The sequence below is a fragment of the Pelophylax lessonae genome (genome assembly GCF_965119305.1).
Source record: "Pelophylax lessonae genome assembly, chromosome: 13".
In the NCBI taxonomy this organism is placed as follows: domain Eukaryota; kingdom Metazoa; phylum Chordata; class Amphibia; order Anura; family Ranidae; genus Pelophylax; species Pelophylax lessonae.
Genome location: NC_138780.1, coordinates 68,311,658 through 68,333,424, shown reverse-complemented (window position 1 = coordinate 68,333,424; position 21,767 = coordinate 68,311,658). Strand labels below are relative to the sequence as shown.

Sequence of the window (21,767 nt, the reverse complement as noted above, 5' to 3'; positions counted from 1 at the left end):
TTTCTAGGTTAAATATTCACGTTGCTACCAGTGAAGGACGCTTGGTCCTTTAAGGACCCTGTAGATAGGCTTAATCTCTCGTCCGCTATCTTTTATTACTTTGGCAGGTTCAATCTTGTGGCCGGTGTTTGCCATAATCTTGATCTCCTAGACCTTAACTGAAAGGGCAAAGCTTTTGCGTCAGGATTTGGAAGGGGGTCAGCATCATAAGTTGGCGGACCAGTTGCTACGGGGGCAACAGTATACTTGTGATGCCTCCCTGGACGCAGCCCCAGGTGTAGATCAACGTTTGGCCCTGGGCACCATCAAGGGCCAGATTTCAGCCTTGGCAACTTTCTTCCAAAGGCCATTGGCCACAAATTCTTTAGTTCACACCTTTGTGCAGGGGGTTCACCATCTGGCTCCTCTAGTACGGTCCCTGGTGCCCCCCGTGGGATCTTAATCTGGTACTGTCGGTTCTTTAAAATCAGCCCTTTGAAAATATTCGTGAGATTCCTCTGCTTAGCTTGGCACATAAAGTGGCTTTCTTGGTAGCTATTGCTTCTGCACTCAAGGTCTTTGAGCTGGCTGCGTTGTCCTGTTGGTCACCTTACCTGGTGGTTCACAGGGACAACGTGGTGCTATGTCCCTGTCAGTGGTTTATTCCTAAAGTCCTTGTGTTGCCTTTGTTGTGTCCTAAGCCAAAACATCCAAAAGAAATTTCCTTGCATTCCTTGCATGTGGTTCGGCCATTAGGGTGTACTTGGCTACTGAATCGATTTGCAAATTGGCTTCCTTATTTGTCCCTTACAGATCCTTCTCGTTAGGGGCAGGCCGCATCCGCTGCGACCATTTCCTAATGGGTCAGGCAGATCGTGGGGCAGGCTTATTCCATCAAGGGTCAATTGCCTCTTTTCCACATTAAGGCGCATTCTATGAGGGCGCTTAGTGCCTCCTGGGCCTTCCGTCATCAGGCGTCAGTGGTCCAGGTTTGCATAGCATCCACTTGGTCTTCTGTGCACACATTCACCAAGTTTTGCAACAAACAGCCCCCCCCCCCCCACTTTAGGTGGTAAGGGGGTCTGTTTAGAATGGTGCACCCCCCAGTATAGTCAGACCTATGAGTTTCCCTCCTCCCTTCTATTCCCTCTGGTGGTGTACTGCGGGTGCCCTATGTGGCCTCTTCCCCGCCCCCCTCTGTGGATATCCCTTTGGGCCGAGGGGTTTCACTATAGTGGGCATGGAGCGCTATACCTGGGGGGCCTACGAGGCCTTTAGCCGGTGGGACGAGGCCTTTAGCCGGCGGGTTGTTAACCCTGTGGGGTTGCTGCCTGTTTTGCGGTCACTCTCCTGGGCTCCCTCCCTTCCGCCGCCACGTGGTGGGCCTTTGCTCCAGGGACGGATGCCTTTGTCCATTTTTGAACCTCGTGGTCCTGCGGCTCTTTTCTTGTAGTTTGGTCTCCGTAATCGGTGGCCATGGTTTTAGTCTTATAGCTTATAGCGGCCATTTTTCTGTGGTCCACGGGCCATTTTCTGTTCGTCCTGCATATGCTGGAGCAGCGGCCATGCTTTTGGAGCCACGCGGCAGCAGATGTTGCCTTCTGGGCCTCTCCTCTTTTCCCCTAGCATGGATTCCTTCTTGATGCTGCAAGTGGGTCTCTGGCTCTTCTGGTGCCTGGGGACTGGTGCTCCTCCCGTTGATGGTGGTGAGTCCTGGTTGGGTCCCTCTCTCTGCTGTAATGGGGGGTGTACAGGCTCTGAGTAGGTGGGTCCCCTGGCGGTGCCAAACGCTTTTTTTTTTTTTTTTTTTTTTTTACTGTGGGTCCGAATTTTATTCCTAATACAGTCTCAGGAGCATTTTACCCCACTTGACCCCCTCTCAGAGACAGCAGGTCCCTCTGGGTCCAAGCTTCCCATTGAGGCACTGACTGAGGTCCTGGAGTCCTTTTTTTTTTTTTTTTTTTTTTTCCCGGGTACAGATGGCCTTTAGGTGGAAGACTAACAGTAATCGTCCTCTGCCCTCCCCTGCTTCATCTGTTTCTTTAGATCCTGAATCTGGCTCTTCCTCCGCAGACTTGGCCCATTCAGTAGGACTTGTCGCCACGCTTACTGATCCGTCAGATAGTGAGACTGACTCCTCCACGGCGGTGCTGGTGGATGCACTTGTTATTTAAGTGTGTGAAACTTTAAAGATGGAGGATGTGGCTGAGGCGGCTGCAGATGTGGCTGTCCCCTTTGGCGCTCACAAACCGATTTGCACATAGGGTTGCCATCTCATCCCTTTAAACCAGGACACACATTAATTACACAGGTTCTGTGGCTGATTAAGGTGGTAATTAAACTCAGTGCCTTATGTGCATTATGTTTGCCTCAGAACCTGTGTAATTAAAATGTTTCCTGGTTTAAAGGGAAGAGGTGGCAACCCTACTCGCACGGCCAAGGTATTTCCTCCTTTTATATTGTTCTTATGGTAACTGCAGCAGATCCAGGCGTGTGTGTTTGTTTTTAATAACCACGTAGTCACTTGTTGTAGTGGTGAGGTGGAAGGTTTATATTTATTATTATTATTATTGAAACTGTATGTTCCTTTGATTTAATAAAATTTGATACATTTTTATTAGGAGCACCTTGGTTTCTGTAGTTTTTTTTGTTAACCTCTATCGAATTATACCCTGGTTACTCTGTAGTATGGCACTTTTGGACAATCTTTTTCTAGTTGTCCTATCCTTTTTGTATGCTGTCTTTTTGCCATTTGAGTGCCGCTCATTGCAAATTTTTTTGAGCGAGTGGGTTCTGTGTACTGATTACATTAGTATTATATCTACTTTCCTCCCCCTTTGTTGTCCTTTTTATTTCCTCATCTTGCCTATTTTTACAAACCTGTCTACAAATATTGGGAGCATCCAAAACATCCCTTTGTGGTCCCTAAATATTTTGCAATGCGGTAACCATTTGAGGAATCATTTCTAAAGACGTGGACCGTGGAGGTGGACCCCACAGTTTCCAGTTTGCATAAAGCAACCATGATTCCGGTGGAGGAATCCCCGTCTCTCTGATGTTAATTGACAGACACAGCACCCACCCATCTGTGTAGTTGTAATTTTTCTGATACTGCTTGTAGCAAAACGGAGTACCTATAGCCGAGAGAGGGAGTATACCCCCTGGGACTGCCCATGGGTGTAGCGAGACTTTTTTTTTCTGCCTAGTGTCCTACTCCTGTAGGGGGCAATATAACCCAATGTTTAAAAAGATCAGGCGCTGTGTCCGTCAACGAACATCAGAGAAATGGATTTTTACGGTAAGTCAAAAATCACCATTTTTTTTCTTCTGCCTAGTGTCCTACTTTTGTAATGGGCGATATAACCCTATGGTTCTGAATCGAGCGCTGTGTCCGTCAATGAACTCAAAGGGATTTTACGGCAAGTAACAAAAATCCCATTATCAACCTCTGTTCTTGGGATGCTGATGTTCTGATGTCAGCCACTGAGGTACTCAAACTACGTAGGGGCTTAGCCAATGAGATAGCAGCTTCTGATGTCCGATCCCATGGACAAAACATTTGTTGTTTCGGAGCCAATAAACAGCGACTTAGCATTTTGAACGCTTGTGCCTACCATATTAGTAAAGATAGATTTTTTGCCCAAAGTGGGTTTTCAAGCTGATCTTTCAGCTACAGTATAGCTAAAAAGAAAACCAACACTACATTCCTTTTTTAAATGTCTGCTGACTTTTATCTGTGTAAACAAAAGTCCAGGAACTAAGGGTTTGTATGCTGTGAAATATTTCATAATAGTCTAGTGTTCGTTTTTCAGTTATTTTATGTTTCTTTCATCACGTTTGTCAATAGTTTGCAAAGGGAAGTAATTTAATGCAATAAACTTTTACATATTTTCCTTCATAGAAATTCCAGGATGGAACTATTACAGTTCAAGAATTTTTTAAGCTACTTAGTATCCGTACTCAGATCCAAAAGCCAAGATACAGTGAGCTTCCAGTTAATGTAAGTTCTTTTTTTTTCTTCTGTTTTCTACCTTTATCATAGCAAAGGTTCCTGCAAATTCCCAGTGCTAAATGGTATAACAAAGTATATGCAACAATGCTGTGGTTACCAGAGTATATGTTGAAGCTGTCCGGTGCAAAACACTTACTCTTCAATATTTTGCACCTGAATGCTCCTCCTCTTCTGCATGGCAAGAGCTATCCATCAGTCGATGGCCCTGTGCTACCCTGGATTGTTGGCAGCCAGAACATGCTGTGAACTGCTGCACATACCACCCTATAGGGGGATTGAACAAGACCAGAGGCTTTCATGGGACCTGGTTGAGGGATAAGAAGCGAACGGGAGGTAAATGGCGCTGCCAGTAAAATACGATGAGGGAAAAAACACAATCCTAGGATTTGTTATATCCAAAATCAGATCAGCCTGGTATGAGGTAGATAACTATATGTATAAGTATCCCCCCCCCCCCCCCCCCGTATACTTAAAAGCACATACAAAATACACATATCGATATATGAGAAAAGAATATATAGCAAAGTGACTTGCAGTGTGATATAAATATGTGCAAATCTATAAGGTGCTTAGGTGACTTAAATAAAAAAAATATATAAAATAAAGTGATGGATCACAAAACTAATTATAAAGTGCTGATGTGCTAGTATAATGAAAAAACCTTTTAGAGGTGAATGTGCAAGCAGAAACGTAAGTATACTATATAGTGATAATAGGTAAATATCAAAATGTGGAATAAATTAGTGGAGGAATAATGGTGAAATATAAAAAAAATCAAAAAATATATAAAACTGGTATTAATAAAAACTTCAAATCGCACAAACTCCAAATTATCTCAAATGGTTGAGGGATAAGTTCCCCTCTATGGCTTCTTTGCAGCCCCTTGAGGACAATACGTCAGATTCAGGGCCGGCCTTTGGGGTGTGCGAGCCGTGCGGCCGCACAGGGCGCCATGGGCAACAAGGGCGCCGTGCGGCCATCACAGCTCTCAGAAGATCAGGTCGCACAGCGGGAGGTGAGCGGCGACCGCGGCCTGGACAGGGTTAACACAGGCCGCGGCCGCCGCTTACCTCCCGCTGTGCGCCCGTGCCTCGGTCACCTACAGATGCAGTGAGGCGAGCTGTGTATTACACACAGCTCAGCCTCCGATCCTTCCACGCTGACGATCTCTCCTCCCTCCCTGCACTGACGCCAGAGGAGAGATCGTCAGCTCCTCCTCGCCCCGCCCCTTCTCCTCCACCTCCCGCCCCGCCCACACTCCCGGGGATGTGTGGGCGGGAAGTTTAAAGAAAAAAAAAAAGCTGCAGAGAGCGGAAGGTAAGTGAGGACTCTCTCCTACAAAAAATGTAAGGGGGGGGGGTTTGTGTGGGGAGCTCCATGGGGGGTCTGATGTAAGGGGGCTTTGTGTGGGGGTCTGTGATGTAAGGGGGGGCTCTCTGATGTGGGGGGGTCTGATGTAAGGGGGCTTTGTGTGGGGTGTCTGTGATGTAAGGGGGGCTCCATGGGGGGGTCTGATGTAAGGGGGCTTTGTGCGGGGGTCTGTGATGTAAGGGGGGGCTCTCTGATGTGGGGGGGCTCTGATGTAAGGGGGCTTTGTGTGGGGGTCTGTGATGTAAGGGGGGCTCTCTGATGTGGGGGGCTCTGATGTAAGGGGGCTCTGATGTAAGGGGGCTTTGTGTGGGGGTCTGTGATGTAAGGGGGGCTCTCTGATGTGGGGGTCTCTGTGTGGGGGGGGGGGCTCTGATGTAAGGGGGCTTTGTGTGGGGGGTCTGTGATTTAAGGGGGGCTCTCTGATGTGGGGGTCTCTGTGTGGGGGGGGCTCTGATGTAAGGGGGCTTTGTGTGTGGGGTCTGTGATGTAAGGGGGGCTCTCTGATGTGGGGGGCTCTGTGTGCGGGGTCTGTGATGTAAGGGGGGGCTCTGTGTGGGGGGGTCTCTGATGTAAGGGGGGCTCTGTGTGGGGGGGTCTCTGATGTTAGGGGGGCTTTGTGTGGGGGTCTCTGATGTAAGGGCGGATTTGTATGGGGGTCTCTGATGTAAGGGGGGCTTTGTGTGGGGGGTCTCTGATAGGGGGGCTTTGTGTGGGGGTCTCTGATGTAAGGGCGGCTTTTTTATAGGGGTCTCTGATGTAAGGGGGGCTTTGTGTGGGGGTCTCTGATGTGTGGGGGGGTCTCTGATGTGTGGGGTCTCTGATGTAAGGGGGCTTTGTGTGGGGGGTCTCTGTAAGGGGGCTTTGTGTGGGGGGTCTCTGATGTAAGGGGCTCTGAGTGTGGGGTCTCTGATGTGAGGGGGGCTTTGTGTGTGTGTAGGAGGTCTCTGAACTTAGGGGGGCTTTGTGAGGGGGTCTCTGTGTGGGGGGTCTCTGATGTAAGTGGGGCTTTGTGTGGGGGGTCTCTAATGTGAGGAGGGCTTTGTGTGGAGGGGTCTCTGAAGTGAGGGGGGCTTTGTGTGGGGGTCTCTGATGTAAAGGGGGCTCTGTGTGGGGGGTCTCTGATGTAAGGGGGGCTAAGTTATTAGTGATCATAAAAAAAGAAAAGTCAAATAAAGTGCAAAAAAGGTGCAAGAAAATGTGCGCGGGGGGGGCGCCACAGGATTAGCTCCCACAGGGCGCCTGAACACCTAAGGCCAGCCCTGGTCAGATTCCTTCCTTCCCAGCCATAATCAGGTGAATTTCCTCAGTGATGTTAAGGTAGTTATTCTGGTTGAAAAAAAAGACAAGTCCATCTAGTTCAACCAATATAAGGTGAAAAAAAAAAAACAATCCCATATACACAATCCTATACCCACAGTTCATCCAGAAGAAGGCAAAAATCCCCAGCAAAGCATGATTCAGTTTGCTCCAGCAGGGGAAAAAAATCCTTCCTGATCCCCCAAGAGGCAATCCGTTATTCCCTGGATCAACTTTACCTATAAATGTTAAAAACAGGTATATACTGCGCTAGATCAAAGAAAAATAGTGTTTTGATATTACCAGCTGCTGGCATAAGAAAGTTGTTGTACCTCAACCCAGTAGAATGAAAACAAGAGTATGCAGCGCTTGGTGGAAAACACAAAAAAATGAGCAATCTATATTAGATACATAGTGTCACAATATATCAATGTACACTAGAAAAACAGTGAAAGAAGAGTCCGTGGAGAGGAAAAACGTCCAACAGGAAGCTCAGGTGGTGTGTTGAATAGATGTGACCTTCACCAAAACACCCAAAGTAATAGCCTCTTACCAGACTTATGATCCCCATGACAGAGATCATATAGCGCTTGCAACAAGGGCTCCTCACACTCCACAGCACTCCTCGATTCTTGTACATGTAAAGGATCACCTCCAGCAAAGAACTGCCTTAGTACCATCAAACAATATCCTCTCGTGGGGACATATAGTCATGTCACATGTAGGAAAAAGAGACCTCGCATGGTGTAATACGTTCAAGATATTACTTTAATAAGAAGTAGATTTTACACTCACATGTGAATCACGACATATAGGCATCAAGTTATGGTCTTGCGGGGATCTCCAGATGAAATGTGCGGTAGCTGCAGCCCGGTCTCCTGAGTGAAGTAACAGGACACTAAAGGGTGTGCATAAAGCAGACGATCACCGGTCCCCTACCGGTTTCATCAAAGTATGACATCAGGGGGCGTGGTTAGAGATCGCCAGTCACCCCAATAAAAAGGCTGTGGGAGTCGGAAGGGGAGGAGCGGCGTCTGTGCCATCCAATCACCTTCCACACCTCCAGCTCCAACCGCACATCTATATAGAGAAAGGGAAGTGAACCTCCGATGACCCGGGATGATTCCGGGTCATCGGAGGTTCACTTCCCTTTCTCTATATAGATGTGCGGTTGGAGCTGGAGGTGTGGAAGGTGATTGGATGGCACAGACGCCGCTCCTCCCCTTCCGACTCCCACAGCCTTTTTATTGGGGTGACTGGCGATCTCTAACCACGCCCCCTGATGATGTCATACTTTGATGAAACCGGTAGGGGACCGGTGATCGTCTGCTTTATGCACACCCTTTAGTGTCCTGTTACTTCACTCAGGAGACCGGGCTGCAGCTACCGCACATTTCATCTGGAGATCCCCGCAAGACCATAACTTGATGCCTATATGTCGTGATTCACATGTGAGTGTAAAATCTACTTCTTATTAAAGTAATATCTTGAACGTATTACACCATGCGAGGTCTCTTTTTCCTACATGTGACATGACTATATGTCCCCACGAGAGGATATTGTTTGATGGTACTAAGGCAGTTCTTTGCTGGAGGTGATCCTTTACATGTACTATAAATGTTAGTATCCAGTTATGTTATTTAACTAGGTTTCTCAGTTGGGGAGATTCGCCCTCTGTGTCTTCTTTCTGTTACCAATGAAAATAAAACTAAAGGAAAATCCCAATAAAAGTGGGGAGATCTTCCAATGGGGACACAATTCTGGTGACATCCTGGGGGTTCCTTCACTTTGAAGTGTTTTCTCACTTCCTTTTGTGGCTATGGGACAAGAAATTAAATGAAATCTCCCCCTATAGGACACAGATGGCAAAATAAACTGACAGGAGTTATAACCCTCTCATTCTCTATCCAAAATAAAAAATAGTTTCTCTTTCGTCCACTGATGGACGTAGCTGCTGGTTTAAATCAGACAGATGGGTAATAAGCCCCTCCCACTAGTAGTGACCAAGTAGAGCCAAAGGCCAGGGGGACGGGGTCCCTGGGTTATTACCCCTGGCCTCACCGTTGCATCTTCAGTTTTTAGCTGCCTGGTCTTAGGAGTGGCCAAACAGCTCCCTGCTGGGACCTTTTTGTCCTAGCTCTGTTTTAAATGTATTAAAGGGAACCTTTTTTTTATTTTTTGTTGCTGCTGACTCCAGTTCCTGTGGAATGCCAGCTGGGTTTTGGACTGGCTATATGAGAGCCTTACGGTCTCCCGGCTTGTGCCAGCGAGCGCTTGCAGACCGTAGCTCCGCGCTGGGTCTCCATAGCGACTATAGTCCCACGAATGGGGATTGGCCTGCGGGTGAAACACTCTGCCGGGACGCACACATCTGACATGCCAGCGTCGCAGCAAGTCCCTTGGCCGGCAGCGCCCTCACTGCGGTGCAGAGGCAGTCTGTAAGGATGGACGCCCACCCTCAGCAGCGTGGCCCGGTAAGTACAGCTCCCCCGTCTGGTTAGCGGGCCTGGAGCAGACGTGGGCTCCTCCATAGGTGAGTAGGACCCTCGGGTACCCATACCTCCTACCACCCTGACCTCTCCCTACCCTGGGCTCCGGACCCCAGGACACTTTGAGTGGGGGGTCCCCTATGTAAGTCACCTCATGTGCTATACCGGGTAGTGGAAGGTAGGAGGGAGGCCTTGGAGGGGGGTACATGGTTGCGTCTCATACCTCTACCATGGGGGGGGGTTTCATCTGCCGGGATAACCCCTGCCTGGGCCCCCAGGCCTGTTACTAGGGTAGGCCCGAGGTCACATGTTCATCGGCGCGAAGCCGCCATTTTGCCGTGGCCTGCAGCCTTAACAGGCCTCAGCAGCCTGCCTGTCACTGTAATGCCGGTGGCCATTTTGAAACAGAACAGTCAGACAAAAACGGCACAGAAGATTCTGGCTCTTGTGGGCGGGGGTGTTTCCTTCTTCCTTCTCTTTTCCATGCTGCTGATGTACCTTGCTGTGAATTACCCTGGCCTTCGCCTTTTCATCTTCAGAGGGGTTTCAGGCTTTTAGGGGGCTTAGGATTATTCCCCAGAGTAGCGCTGCGTGCATCTCGAGCTCCTCTTAAATGCGCAGTGCACACCGGTAGTGGCGGACTTGCTGAGACCTGTGGTGGCTTTGTAACTTCATTTAGCCTCAGGGGCGTTAAAATTTGGCGATTGAGCGCGGATTACTCCCTTTTAGGCCATTGCTCCTGTTTTTAGGAGAAGCTTCTGTTCTGTTCTGTTCTGATGCTCATGATGTGACTTTATTGTTAGTGATGCAAGAAATGTCCAGAAAAATGGACAAAGTTATTGCGGCAGCATTTACTAAGAAATGCCCTCAGCCCTCGCCAGTCTCATCTCAGACCTCAGATTCTGTGGCCGATATGGTCGCCGGTGACGCAGATGCCCTTTTGGAGGATGCTTCTCCGCATTCAGACTTTTCTGACACGGAAGAGGGTGTTTCCGCTCCCGCCTTAGCACAGGAAAATGCGCTGGTAGATGCTTTGATATCCTCAGTGAGGGACACCCTAAAAATCATGGATGTGATTTCTAATTTGGAAGGAGCCTTGGTGTCCTTTTGGATCCCTCAGGGCAAAGAAATTGGCCAAGGTTTTCCCTTGTCCCGAAGTCTTGTTCTCCTTAGTGGAGGAACAATGGCAGCGACCTAATCTCACGCTTGCAATTCCCAAATGTTTGGCTAGACGCTGACCGTTTGAGGAAGAAACCTTACGCAAATGGGACGGTCCCCCCTCAGGTGGACCCCCAGATATGCGTTATTCAGAAGGCCACGGTTTTTTTTTACCTGTGGCAGAATCCTCATCTCTCCCTGATTCGATTGACAGACGTATTGAGGTCTTATCCCGACACCTGTATATGGTAGGGGGATCTATTCTCAGGCCTGTCCTGACTACCATTCTAGTCTCTCAGACTATGTTTGAATGGGTAAAGTCTCTTAGAGAGTCACTGACGGTACCATCATCTGCCCTGGAACTCGCTGACCAATTATTGCTGATTCTGCAATTTGTATGCAATGCTAACCTGGATGTTCTTCCACTCGCGGCCAGAGCGTCAGTGGTAAGTGTGCTCATCAGACGTGCGATCTGGCTAAAGTCCTGGTTGGCGGACCAGGCTTCTAAGAAGCTTTTGGCGAATCTTCCCTTTCAGTGTGATCGCCTTTTTGGTTTCTATGTGGATGACTTGATCAAGATGATCACTGGGGGAAAGGAACAAACTCCTTCCTCACTCGAGGTCCTTCCTTTACAGCCCAGAAGCATCTTTTTTGTGCGACCGTGTCGCAGAAAACCAAACAGACTTTGGGCAGAAAAGAATCCGGGAAACGGTGGGCTGGTAAGCCGAAATCCTTTGCCCCCAGCACCTCCAAGCAGACTCCTTCTGCCTGAACAGGGGGACGTTTCAGTTTCTTCCCGGGTCCTTGGACCTCACTGTTGCACGACAGGTGGGTCCATGAGGTAATTCAGTCCGGGTACAAGATAGTCTCGTTCCCGTCTGCCAGACAGATTTTTTTCCCTCCTCTCTTCAGCTGTCCCCATACCTCCTTGCGGGGCTCCAGGGAAGTGATTTGGGATAAGCTGTCACAAGGCATGATTGTATCAGTTCCTCATCAGGAACGATTTTGAGGTTTCTATTCGAACCTGTTTACAGTTCCACAGAAGGAGGGCAAATTGCGTCCAATCTTGGACCTCAAAACTCGGAACCGCTTTGTGCGCGTCCAGAAGTTTTGCATGGAGTCCCTGCGGTCAGTGGTGGCGTTCTTACATCAGGGGGACCTGCTGGCCTTGATCAATATCAAGGATGATGCCTCGATCAATATCAAGGATGATGCCTATCTCCATGTCCCTATTTGCCAGGGTCATCGATTCCTCTGCTTCGCGGTGGGCAAGGACCATTTTCAATCTGTGGCGTTACCGTTTGGTGAAGACCCTGGGAGCAGAGGCTAGACCAAAGTGGTAGCCCCTATCCTGGCTCTGCTACGACGGAGAGGGATAGCGATTCTGAGGTACCTGGAAGATCTTCTCCGAGCGGACTCCTCTGTGACATTGGAACAGGATTTGGAGGTGACCATTCACACTCTGAAGCAGTTCGGTTCAATCCAACAATGTCACTGCCGTGGCATATGTCAATCATCAAGGGGGCACCAGGAGTGCCCTGGCGGCTCTGGAGGTAGCCGAGATCCTGCGCTGGGCAGAGTACGTCCCAGCCCTATTCGCCATGTACATTCCCAGGGTAGACAATTGGCAGGTGGACTACCTGAGTCGTCAAACCCTGGATCAGGGAGAGTGGTCCCTGCATCCACAGGTGTTCCACCAGCTGTGTCTCCGGTCGGGGACCCCAGATGTAGACCTGTTCGCCTCCAGAAAAACAGGAACGTTTCAAAGTTTTTGGCTCAGTCCAGAGATCCTGTGGCCGACGCAGTAGACGCCCTGGCGGCTCCCTGGAGCCAGTGCGAGCTAATTTATGCGTTTCCTCCGCTGAAACTTTTATCTCGCCTGCTCCGCAGGGTCAAGTTGGAGGAGATTCCGGTAATTCTGGTGGCTCCCGATTTGCCCCGGAGATCCTGGTACGCCAACATGATTCGGCTGAAGGTCGCAAGTCCGTGGACACTTCCTCTGCGCGAAGATCTTCTATCTCAGGGTCCGATCTTCCATCCTGCTTTACAGTCGCTGGCTTTAACGGCTTGGCTGTTGAGAGCAAGGTGTTAAAGGATAGGGGTCTGTCCAATCATGTGATCCCTACCTTACTCAAGGCTAGGATGTCCACTGCTCGGAAGATTTATCGTACGTGGAAAGCGTACATTGCTTGGTGCGAATCGCTGAAGCTACATCCTAGATTCTTTGCCATCAGCAGGATCCTGACCTTTCTACAGAAAGGGGTTGACCATCGTTTGGCATTGGGCACTCTGAAGTGTCAGATCTCCGCCTTTGCTGTGTACTTCCAACGCCCTTTGGCTACGCACTCTTTGATTTGTACATTTCTTCAGGGGGTTTGCCATTTGGCTCCCCCCCCCCCCCTAGGAGGTCTCCGTTACCTCCTTGGGACCTTAATTTTGGTTCTATCGGTTCTTTAGAAATCTCCTTTCAAGAACATAAGACACATTTCCTTGCTCGCCTTGTCGCAGAAAGTTGCCTTTTTTGGTGGCCATCACCTCTGCGCGCAGGGTTTCTGAACTAGCGACGCTATCTTGCCTCTCTCATTTGGTAATACACAGAGATAAGGTAGTGTTATGGCCTAATCCATCGTTTCTTCCTAAGGTGGTTTCAGGCTTCCATCTGAACAAAGACGGTGCTTACGTCACTCTGTCCGAAACCTTCACATCCTAAGGAAATTGCCTTGCATTGCTTGGATGTGGTTCGGGTGATACGGGTGTATCTGGAGACTGAGCCCTTTCGTAAGTCTAACTCGGTTTGTGAATACGGATGGACCCCGTAAGGGTCAGACTGCATCTGCGGCGACCATCTCTCGATGGATTAGACAGACGGTGGTGAAGACCTATTCTCTTAATGGCAAGGTATTCCTTTCCCTGTCACAGCTCACTCTACGTGGGCGTTGAGTGCCTCTTGGGCTTTCCGCCATCAGGCGTCAATGATGCAGGTTTGCAAGGCGGCCACTTGGTCGTCTGTTCATCAGTATTCATTTCGTTGACTAAAACTTTTTCGTCGACTAAATGAACACAATTTTATTCGACTAAAATGCGACTAAAACTAAAACAATTCAGATGACTAAAATACGACTAAAACTAAAATGGCATTTTAGTCATAAGACTATAAATAAAACGAAATAAAAAATTGACATCATCATAATTAACACTCCTCTGCTGGCCATTTCTATATCGGCTACACAATTCCATCCAGAGCATACAATAATGGCACATTAAAGTTTAAACATGTATTGCACCGCCCCATACGCATAAGTAAGGAGCATCTACTAAGCTGCTGAAAACTAAACAATTAAGAAAAAGGCTTTTCTTATATTTTTCCCTAATATTTAATGTTGGTAATATATTCAGGTAATATGTGCAATGACATTAAAGCCAATGGAGTTTACATTTTTTTTGGGGTTTTTTTTTTTTTTATTTTAAAGTTGCACTTTGGTTTGTCAAAAAGCAATATTTGTTTGTTTATGAAACTTGGTTTCATTTGTAAAGATGTTATATATCTCAATGGCTAAGAGCCCATTCACATTAGCGCGACTTGTCAGGCGACTTGTCAGCCTGACAAGTCGCGGTATGTCGCGGCCCATTGAGTAGTACAGGACCCGTTCTAATAGGAGCGACACAAGTCGCTCCGACTTAGAAAAAGGGTCCTGTACTACTTTGGGGCGACCTTCGGAGCGACTTGCATAGAGTTCCATTATGTGAAGTCTCTGCAAGTCGCGCCGAAGTCGCGGTGCATGCGACTTCACAGGTCTTCCCCCGAAGTCGTGTCGCCTCAATGTGAATGGGCTCTAAATCTGTGTCTGTAGTGAGTTTTCAAACCTTATAATAATATATTATTAGATTTTTACTCCAGGAGTATACAATTCTTTTGATGCTAGAGAAATGTTTAAATAATGCATTACAATTAACCTAAACCTATTCGATTTGTAGTTGACTAAAATGTACTGGAGATTTTATTCAACTAAAATGTACTGGAGATTTTATTCAACTAAAATGTACTGGAGATTTTAGTCGACTAAAATATGACTAAAACAATTCAGATAACTAAAATACGAATAAAACTAAAATGCCATTTTAGTCAAAAGACTATAACTAAACCTAAATTGAAATTTGCTGCCAAAATTAACACTGCTGTACATACGTTCACCAAGTTTTACTGAGTGGATGTGTTCGCATCCTCAGATGCGTCCTTTGGCCACAAAGTTTTGCAGGCCGCCATTTAAGGAGCAGTCTACTTTTCCTTCTCCTTTATGGTTTTGCTACAATTGAGCCCCAGTTGTTGCATGTTGGGCTCCATAGTTATATTTTGTGAGGCTGAAAAAAGATACCAGTCCATCCAGTTCAACCTATGATGTGTGTGTGTGTTAGTACATTGTATACCCCTGTTTGTTGTGGTCTTTAAGGTGCCCATCTAATAGTTTTTTGAAACTACCGAGGCTCCCTGCTGATACGACTGCTTGTGGAAGCGAATTCCACATCCTTACTGCTCTGACAGTGAAGAACCCCTTACGTATTTTAAGGTTAAACCGTTTTTTCCTCTAGTTTTAGTGAGTGGCCACGTGTCTTATTGTATTCCCTTTCTCTAAAAAGTTTGTTCCTTATGCTAGGGTCCATGTTATATAGTTGGTTATGTTAGCTGTGACAATTGCATTCTTTTTAGTTTGTCCTTTCCCCACCCCTCAGTGTTTACTGCTTTTGGATGCCCCATCCGTCTGATTTAAAGCAGCAGCTACGTCTGTCGGACGAAAGAGAAAATGGGATTTTTTTACTTAACATAAAATCCATTTCTCGGAGTCCACCGACGGACATAGCTCCCACCCCTCTTTTCTCTGAAGAGTTGGGTTTTGGTTATTATTCACTGTTGGGTTTTGGTTATTATTCACTGCTTGCAACTAAACTGAAGATGCAACGGTGAGGCCAGGGGTAATAACCCAGGGTCCCCCCCCCCCCCAGGTGTGTCAAAGCCTTTGGCTCTACCTGGTCACTCCTAGTGGGAGGGGCTTATTACCCATCCATCTAGGATTTAAAGCAGCAGCTACATCCGTCGGACTCCGAGAAATGTATTTTACGGTAAGTAGAAAATCCCATTTTTCCTATCGTTGACAGACGCAGCTCCATATTCTTCTTAACCATTGGGTTATGCTGCCCCCTACTGGAGTAGGACACTAGGTAGGAAAAAAAAAACGTTACCACGCCTATGGGGCAGTCCCTGAAGGCATACTCCCTCTCACTCTGCTTTAGGATTGAGTTTGTTTGTGCCTAGTTTAGGAGTAGGATCTAGTTTCCGACGTCAGTCTTAGCTTTTTTATTTTAAAGGGAACCTTTTGTAAAAATTGTAATTTCTCTATTGTCCATCGTCATGAGCTGAGTGGGTTTATGCTCCTCCCATCAGGAGTAGTCTAGGCAGTAAAATTTCAATACACACGCCCAGGGGGCTGTCCCTTTAGGCATAAACCCGCACTGCACAATCCAGCACATCAGTATGTTTCTGCCTAGAGAAGTAGTAGGACCTAGGTTTCCTGCTGGGACTCTGGTCTCAGTTTTTTTTATTCTTTTCAGAATATTTTCTTTTATTTATCTTTACTCACTTGCTGGCTAGTGTTCAGGGAAGAATTTTCCTGGTGATCTACAAGAAACGATGCCGGCTGGGGCTTTGCACTGGATAATCTAGATCCTTATGGTCCCCCCCCCCGTCTGGCCTATGAGCATGAGCAGGTTATAGTTCCGACCTAGGCCTAGCCACAATGGTGCCCCCTGGTCCGGAGGGGGGACGAGTCTTGGAGCGGATGCCTCGCCAGGACGCATAGTCCTGGAGCGCCCTGAGTCGCAGCGTACCCATCAGCTAGCAGCACCCCCACTTCGGGTGGGAGGCAGTCTGCCCGGAGTGGAGTGCAACGGGTCCATGGTATGGTGAGTAAATGTGCCCCCCTTGCCCCTGCTGGCCTTGGGGGTGTCAGGGAACATGCCGTAGAATAGTCGCTCACAGACCTGGCACATTAGCCAATTCTCAACATGGCCGCGCCCGCATGAATACGCGCAGGCGTATTGCAAACGCACGTTCGCTAGGCCAAAGATGTGTGCGCGCTGGCGCACAAAATGGATGTCCAGTCCCAGCACCCTCTGGCCTTTAAAAGGATGTCTGTGGCACATGAACATTGCTGACTGGTCTTCAGCTTCCTGTTCCTGTGTTTGCTGCTGCTTCCGATCACCTGTTGTCAACCCGGCTTGCTCTTGGATTTCTCTCGTGTCGCTCCCAGCTCTGACCTCGGATTATTCTTGGATCTTCTCTTGTCATCTGCCCTGTGTATGATCCCGGATCTCCTGAAGAAGTCACGTGGGCCGTGACGATACGCGTAGAGACGCAGGGACAGAGACTGGATGCAGAAGTGCGGCATCACTGACCGTTCGTAACGGACAGCTGTATACACCGACTACTGTGAATTTAAATGCAAGTTGCTACTTTTTTTGGTCAATAAATGTTGTGAAATACTACACCAGAGGAAGTTTTTCTGCTTGTCTGCCCTCATTTGGAAGCACACAGGACATAAACAGCTCCCTCCCTCACCCCTGGAAGGTGGAAGTCGGATAGGATCCAATTTAAATACCACCTCCCAGCATCACCTTTGGATACACACAGGAACACTAGATTGACACCATTCAAATGCTGTAACCCTACAGCAGTAAGGTAAGGGTGTAGCACACCCAGAAGCTTTTCACATCTCCCTATTACACCTCACTGGTTGATTCCTGGAATCACTCACCTGATTTTACACCACCTGATTTGATGCCACTTTTCACTGCATGATGATTGAAGCTGCAACAGATCACTGAATGGACTTGTTTTATGGGATTTTTTTATTTTATTTCATTGTTTATTAGTTTTATACATCATATTATCATCCTACTGTTACGCAGCTGTTGTGCACTTGTCACTTTGTTCACTATATATATTTTGGAGGTACAATTAGCCGTCACACTGGGACAAAGAGTGTATATGTATTGACGTCCCTGGATTTATATATAATCTTCTTGCACTTAGCAATTTTGTCACAGCAGTTTGCACCTCACGGACTAGTCATGCTATTCAATATTTTATTTTTACACATTGGATGGCACTAGGAGCACTTTGAATATATTAATCATTTATTATTGATCAAGCACATTAATTGTTTATTCACTTATATTTATTGATTATAGATATTAATTATGTTAGGATAAGCGCGGCTTTATTATTATATACCTACTTTGATTGATTCGGTTTTAATTGAAAGGCTGAGTTGAGAGCTGCAGCAGATCCTGTCCTTTACACTGGATTCCTGCAAGAGATTTCTCTGTTACTAAGTGATAGCGCAGGGGTCATTTCTTAAACTATGACCCCGGCTTGCCTAACCACGACTCTATCTGTCCTGCTGACCACTGGCTTACTGACCTCTGCTTCTGTCCCCGACTAAGCCTTCAGCTGTGCCTTGTCTGCTGTGATCCGCCTTGGTGCCAATCTGCTGTACCCAGCCTGCTGTACCTGCCTTCAGTACTTACCTGTTGATCCTGCCTGCTGCACTTTCTGTTACAAACTACTTCCAGCCATGTGCAGTCTGCACCATTCTCAGCTCTCGCCTCCTCTGGTGTTCACCTGCAGAGAGATCTCCCTACCACCATCCCTCATCTGGGGCACAGCATTCTGAATTCAGAGGCTGATGGGGTCACCCCAGATGCCTCCCTACCTGAGGGGTTGCTGTCCTCACAGTCAGATGGTGAAAAGGACCTGTTTAAAGCTGCAGCGCGGGAACATGCCTTAGTGGAAGCCCTGATTATTTCAGTGCGGGATACTTTAAAATTGGCTGTTGAGCCCACGCCGGCAGGGACGCGGTTGGCTTTTGGCTCCCAAAAGTTTAATAAATCTGTGTGTTTTTGGTTTCACAGATGGTGACAAAATTGTTTGAGTGTTGCGGGAGTTTTTGGACCACGAGACTGTTCCTCCAGAACAGCTGGAACTGTTGGACCAGGTGATCCAGGCTCTGGTGTTCCTGTGTGATGCGTCTAATGGATGTGGCTCCCCTGGTGGCCAGGGTCTCGGTCGTGGGCATTGTTTTAAGACGCATGGTTTGGTTGAAGAACTGGTCGGCTGACCAAGCTTCTAAAAAGGCCTTAGCTGATCTCCCCTTTCTGGTTATTTGGCGACTCATTGGATGAGTTGATCAAGGGATTGACTGGCGGGAAGAGTACTCTTCTTGCTCAATCTTCCAATGGTAAGACACCCTGTCCTAAGCAGGGTCCTTCCTTTTCTGCTCACAAACGTTTTTTCTTCGTGCCTCCGGGGTGCAAGAAAAAGGTAAGCTGTTCAGAACTTATGGCGGTGCTTAAAAGCCTTGAGGCAAGACAAGGCCAGTTTGGTGCGGCAGAAAAGTCCTCTTCAGCATGAGGGGCGCCCTCACCCAGCTCAGGGGTGGAGGGACGCCTGCACTTCTTTCAGGAACCCTGGACTTCCTTCATTCAGGATGATTGGGTTCGCGAACAACTGGTTTATTTTGAGTACAAGATCGAATTCTGGTCCCAGACGGGACAGGTTCTTTCAGTCAAATCGTTGCCTGTCTCCAGCGCGTTTGAATGATCTGCGGGAGGCTGTGCGAGATCTCCTGGCTCAAGGGGTGATTGTGCCGGTTCCCCAAAAGGAACGCTCTCTCAAGGTTTCTATTCAAACCTGTTCACTGTGCCTAGAAAGGAGGGCAAAGTGCGTCCAATCCTGGACCTCAAGGCTCTCAACCGCTTTGTGTGGGTGCAGAAGTTTAGAATGGAGTCCATTCGGTCGGTGGTGGCATCTTTGAATCGGGGGGATTTTCTGGCTTCCATCGATCTCAAAGATGCGTATCTCCATGTCCCCATATTCAAGGGACACCAGCAATTCGTTCGCTTTGCAGTGGCAGAGAAGCACTTTCAATTTGTGGCATTACCCTTTGGTCTTGTCTCGGCTCCCAGAGTTTTTACCAAAGTCCTAGCCCCTGTGCTGGCTTTGTTGCGTCAACGAGGTATCTCCATTGTGGGGTATCTGGACGATCTCTTGTTGCGAGCAGTTTTCCATTCGGATTCTGCTGGACAATGTCTCCATTACCATTCGGACCCTTCAGGCGTTCGGGTGGATGATCAATGTCGCCAAATCTGTCCTGACTTCGTCTGTGCGGGTCACCTATCTGGGGCTGATCCTCGCTCTGGCGAGGGTCTTTCTTCCCTTGGACAAGCTTCAGAAGTTGCAAGGGGTGGTCAGGTTGCTGATGGCGGCCGATCAATCCTCCTTGCATGCTTGCATAAGGGCCCTGGGTCTGATGGTCTCGACTTTCGAAGCGGTCCCGTTTGCTCAGTCTTGCGCGAGACAGCAGCAGAAAGAGATTCTGTCAAAATGAAACAGATATCCTCTTGTCATTGGACCAGAAGATGCGGTTGAGCCATCTCACGAAGTCGAGTCCCTTGGTGGCTCCAATGGCTCCAATCGCCTGTCCTATGCCAGGGCATGTCCTTCCTGCCCGTGTTTTGGACAGTGGTGACCACGAACACCAGCCTGTCGGGCTGGGGTGGAGTGCTGGGGAAGCTCTGTGCCCAGGGAACTTGGACGACAGTCTTCCTTGTCGCTCAATATCCTGGGGCTGAGAGCGATCAAGCTCTGCCTGCTTCACTGGACGAGTCGGCTACGCGGCTCTCCGTTTCGGGTCCAGTCAGACAATGCCACAGCCGTGGCTTTCATTATTCATCAAGAGTCCCCTGGTGGCCAAGGAGGTGACCGAGATTCTGGTATGGGCAGAACACAATGTACCGGCTCTTTCCGCAGGTCAGATCCCGGGTGTGGAGAATTGGCAAGTGGATTACCTGAGGAGTCAGGTGTTGGATCAGGGGGGGGGGGGGGTAGTCCTTGCATCCGGAGGTGTCTCATCTCCTGTGTGCCCGGTGGGGGACTCCAGAGGTGGATCTGTTTGCGCCTCACCTCAACAGGAAAGTTCAGAGGTTTGTGACCAGGTCTCTGAATCCTCTAGCGCAGTGGTCCTCAACCCTGGCCTACAGGGCCCACTAACAGGCCAGATTTGCAAGATAACTGAAATACATCCCAGGTGATATCATTTGCTGCTCAGTGATTGCAGTACTCTAGTCTGCATCTCCCCAAGGTAATACTTATAATCTGGCCTGTTAGTGGGCCCTGAGGACCGGAGTTGAGGACCACTGCACTAGCCGACGCCACAGACGCTCTGGTGGCTCCTTGGGGACGTTATCGCCTGTTATATGCCTTACCTCCGTTCGTTCTTCTACTGAGGTTTCTTCGCCGTTCATTCTGGTGGCTCCAGACTTGCTTCGGCGGTCTTGGTACGCAGAACTGGTAAAAATGGTCGTGGATCTTCCATGGCGTCTTCTTCTGTGGGAAGATCTTCTATCTCAAGGACCGATCTTCCATCCTGCGTTACGGTCGCTGGCTTTAACGGCTTGGCTGTTGAAAGCAAGGTGTTGAGGGATAGAGGTCTCTCTGATTCAGTGATTTCTACCTTTTTGAAGGCCAGCGCTTGATGTTGGGAACTATCAGGGGCCAGGTGTCAGCCTTGGCTATTTACTTACAACGTCCATTGGCTACTCCTAGTTTGATTCAAACCTTCATTCAGGAGGTACGTCATCTGGCCCCTCCAAGGAGATCCCCGTTGCCTCAGTGGGATCTTAATCTGGTTTTGTCTGTTATTCAAAAGCCTCCTTTTGAGAATATTAGGGAGATTTCTCTTTGTCACAGGTTGCCTTCCTAGTGGCTATCTCTTTTGCCCACAGAGTCGTAGTTGGCGGCGTTGTCCTGTCGTTGACCTTATTTGGTGATCCACCAGGATAAAGTGGTCCTCCGACCTAATTCCTCTTTTCTTTCTATGGTGGTGTCGGATTTTCACCTGAATGAAGACGTTTTGTTGCCTTCCTTATGGCCTAAGCCTTAACATCACAAAGAAGTTGCCTATCAGGCTCTGGATGTGGTTCGGACTCTTTGTCCTTCCGAACAGTCCTCACAAAGGTTTGGCTGTGACCATTTCGAGATGGATCAGGCAGACAGAGGTTCAGGCTTATTCAATCAAGGGTCAGGTTCCTCCTTACCCTGTAAAAGTGCATTCTACTAGAGCACTGAGTGCCTCTTGGGCTTTTCGCCATCAGGCCTCTGTTGTACAAGTTTGTAAGGCAGCGACTTGGTCCTCTGTGCACACCTTTACCAAATTTTACGAAGTAGATTTGTTGGCATCTTTGGATGCCTCTTTTGGCCGCAAGGTTTTGTAGGCTGCTGTTTCATAAGAGAATTGTGACGCAAGTCACTTTGGTTGGGGGGGCTTGTGAAACCGAGATTGCTTCAGGGAGGTTGGGAGACTACTTGTCCAGCTTCCCTAAAGCAATCTGGATTTCACAAGCCCCCCAAC

At 48.2% G+C, this 21,767-nt stretch overlaps 1 protein-coding gene across 1 annotated transcript in view; it reads left to right on the top strand.

The window, feature by feature from the left end:
- The window catches only part of KNL1 (kinetochore scaffold 1), a 437,074-nt gene that overhangs the window by 231,168 nt on the left and 184,139 nt on the right, over window positions 1–21,767 (top strand). The window contains exon 14 of the mRNA XM_082274949.1: window positions 3,881–3,979. Within this exon, the coding sequence (XP_082131075.1) occupies window positions 3,881–3,979 (99 nt within the window). The remainder of the gene's footprint in view (window positions 1–3,880; window positions 3,980–21,767) is intronic.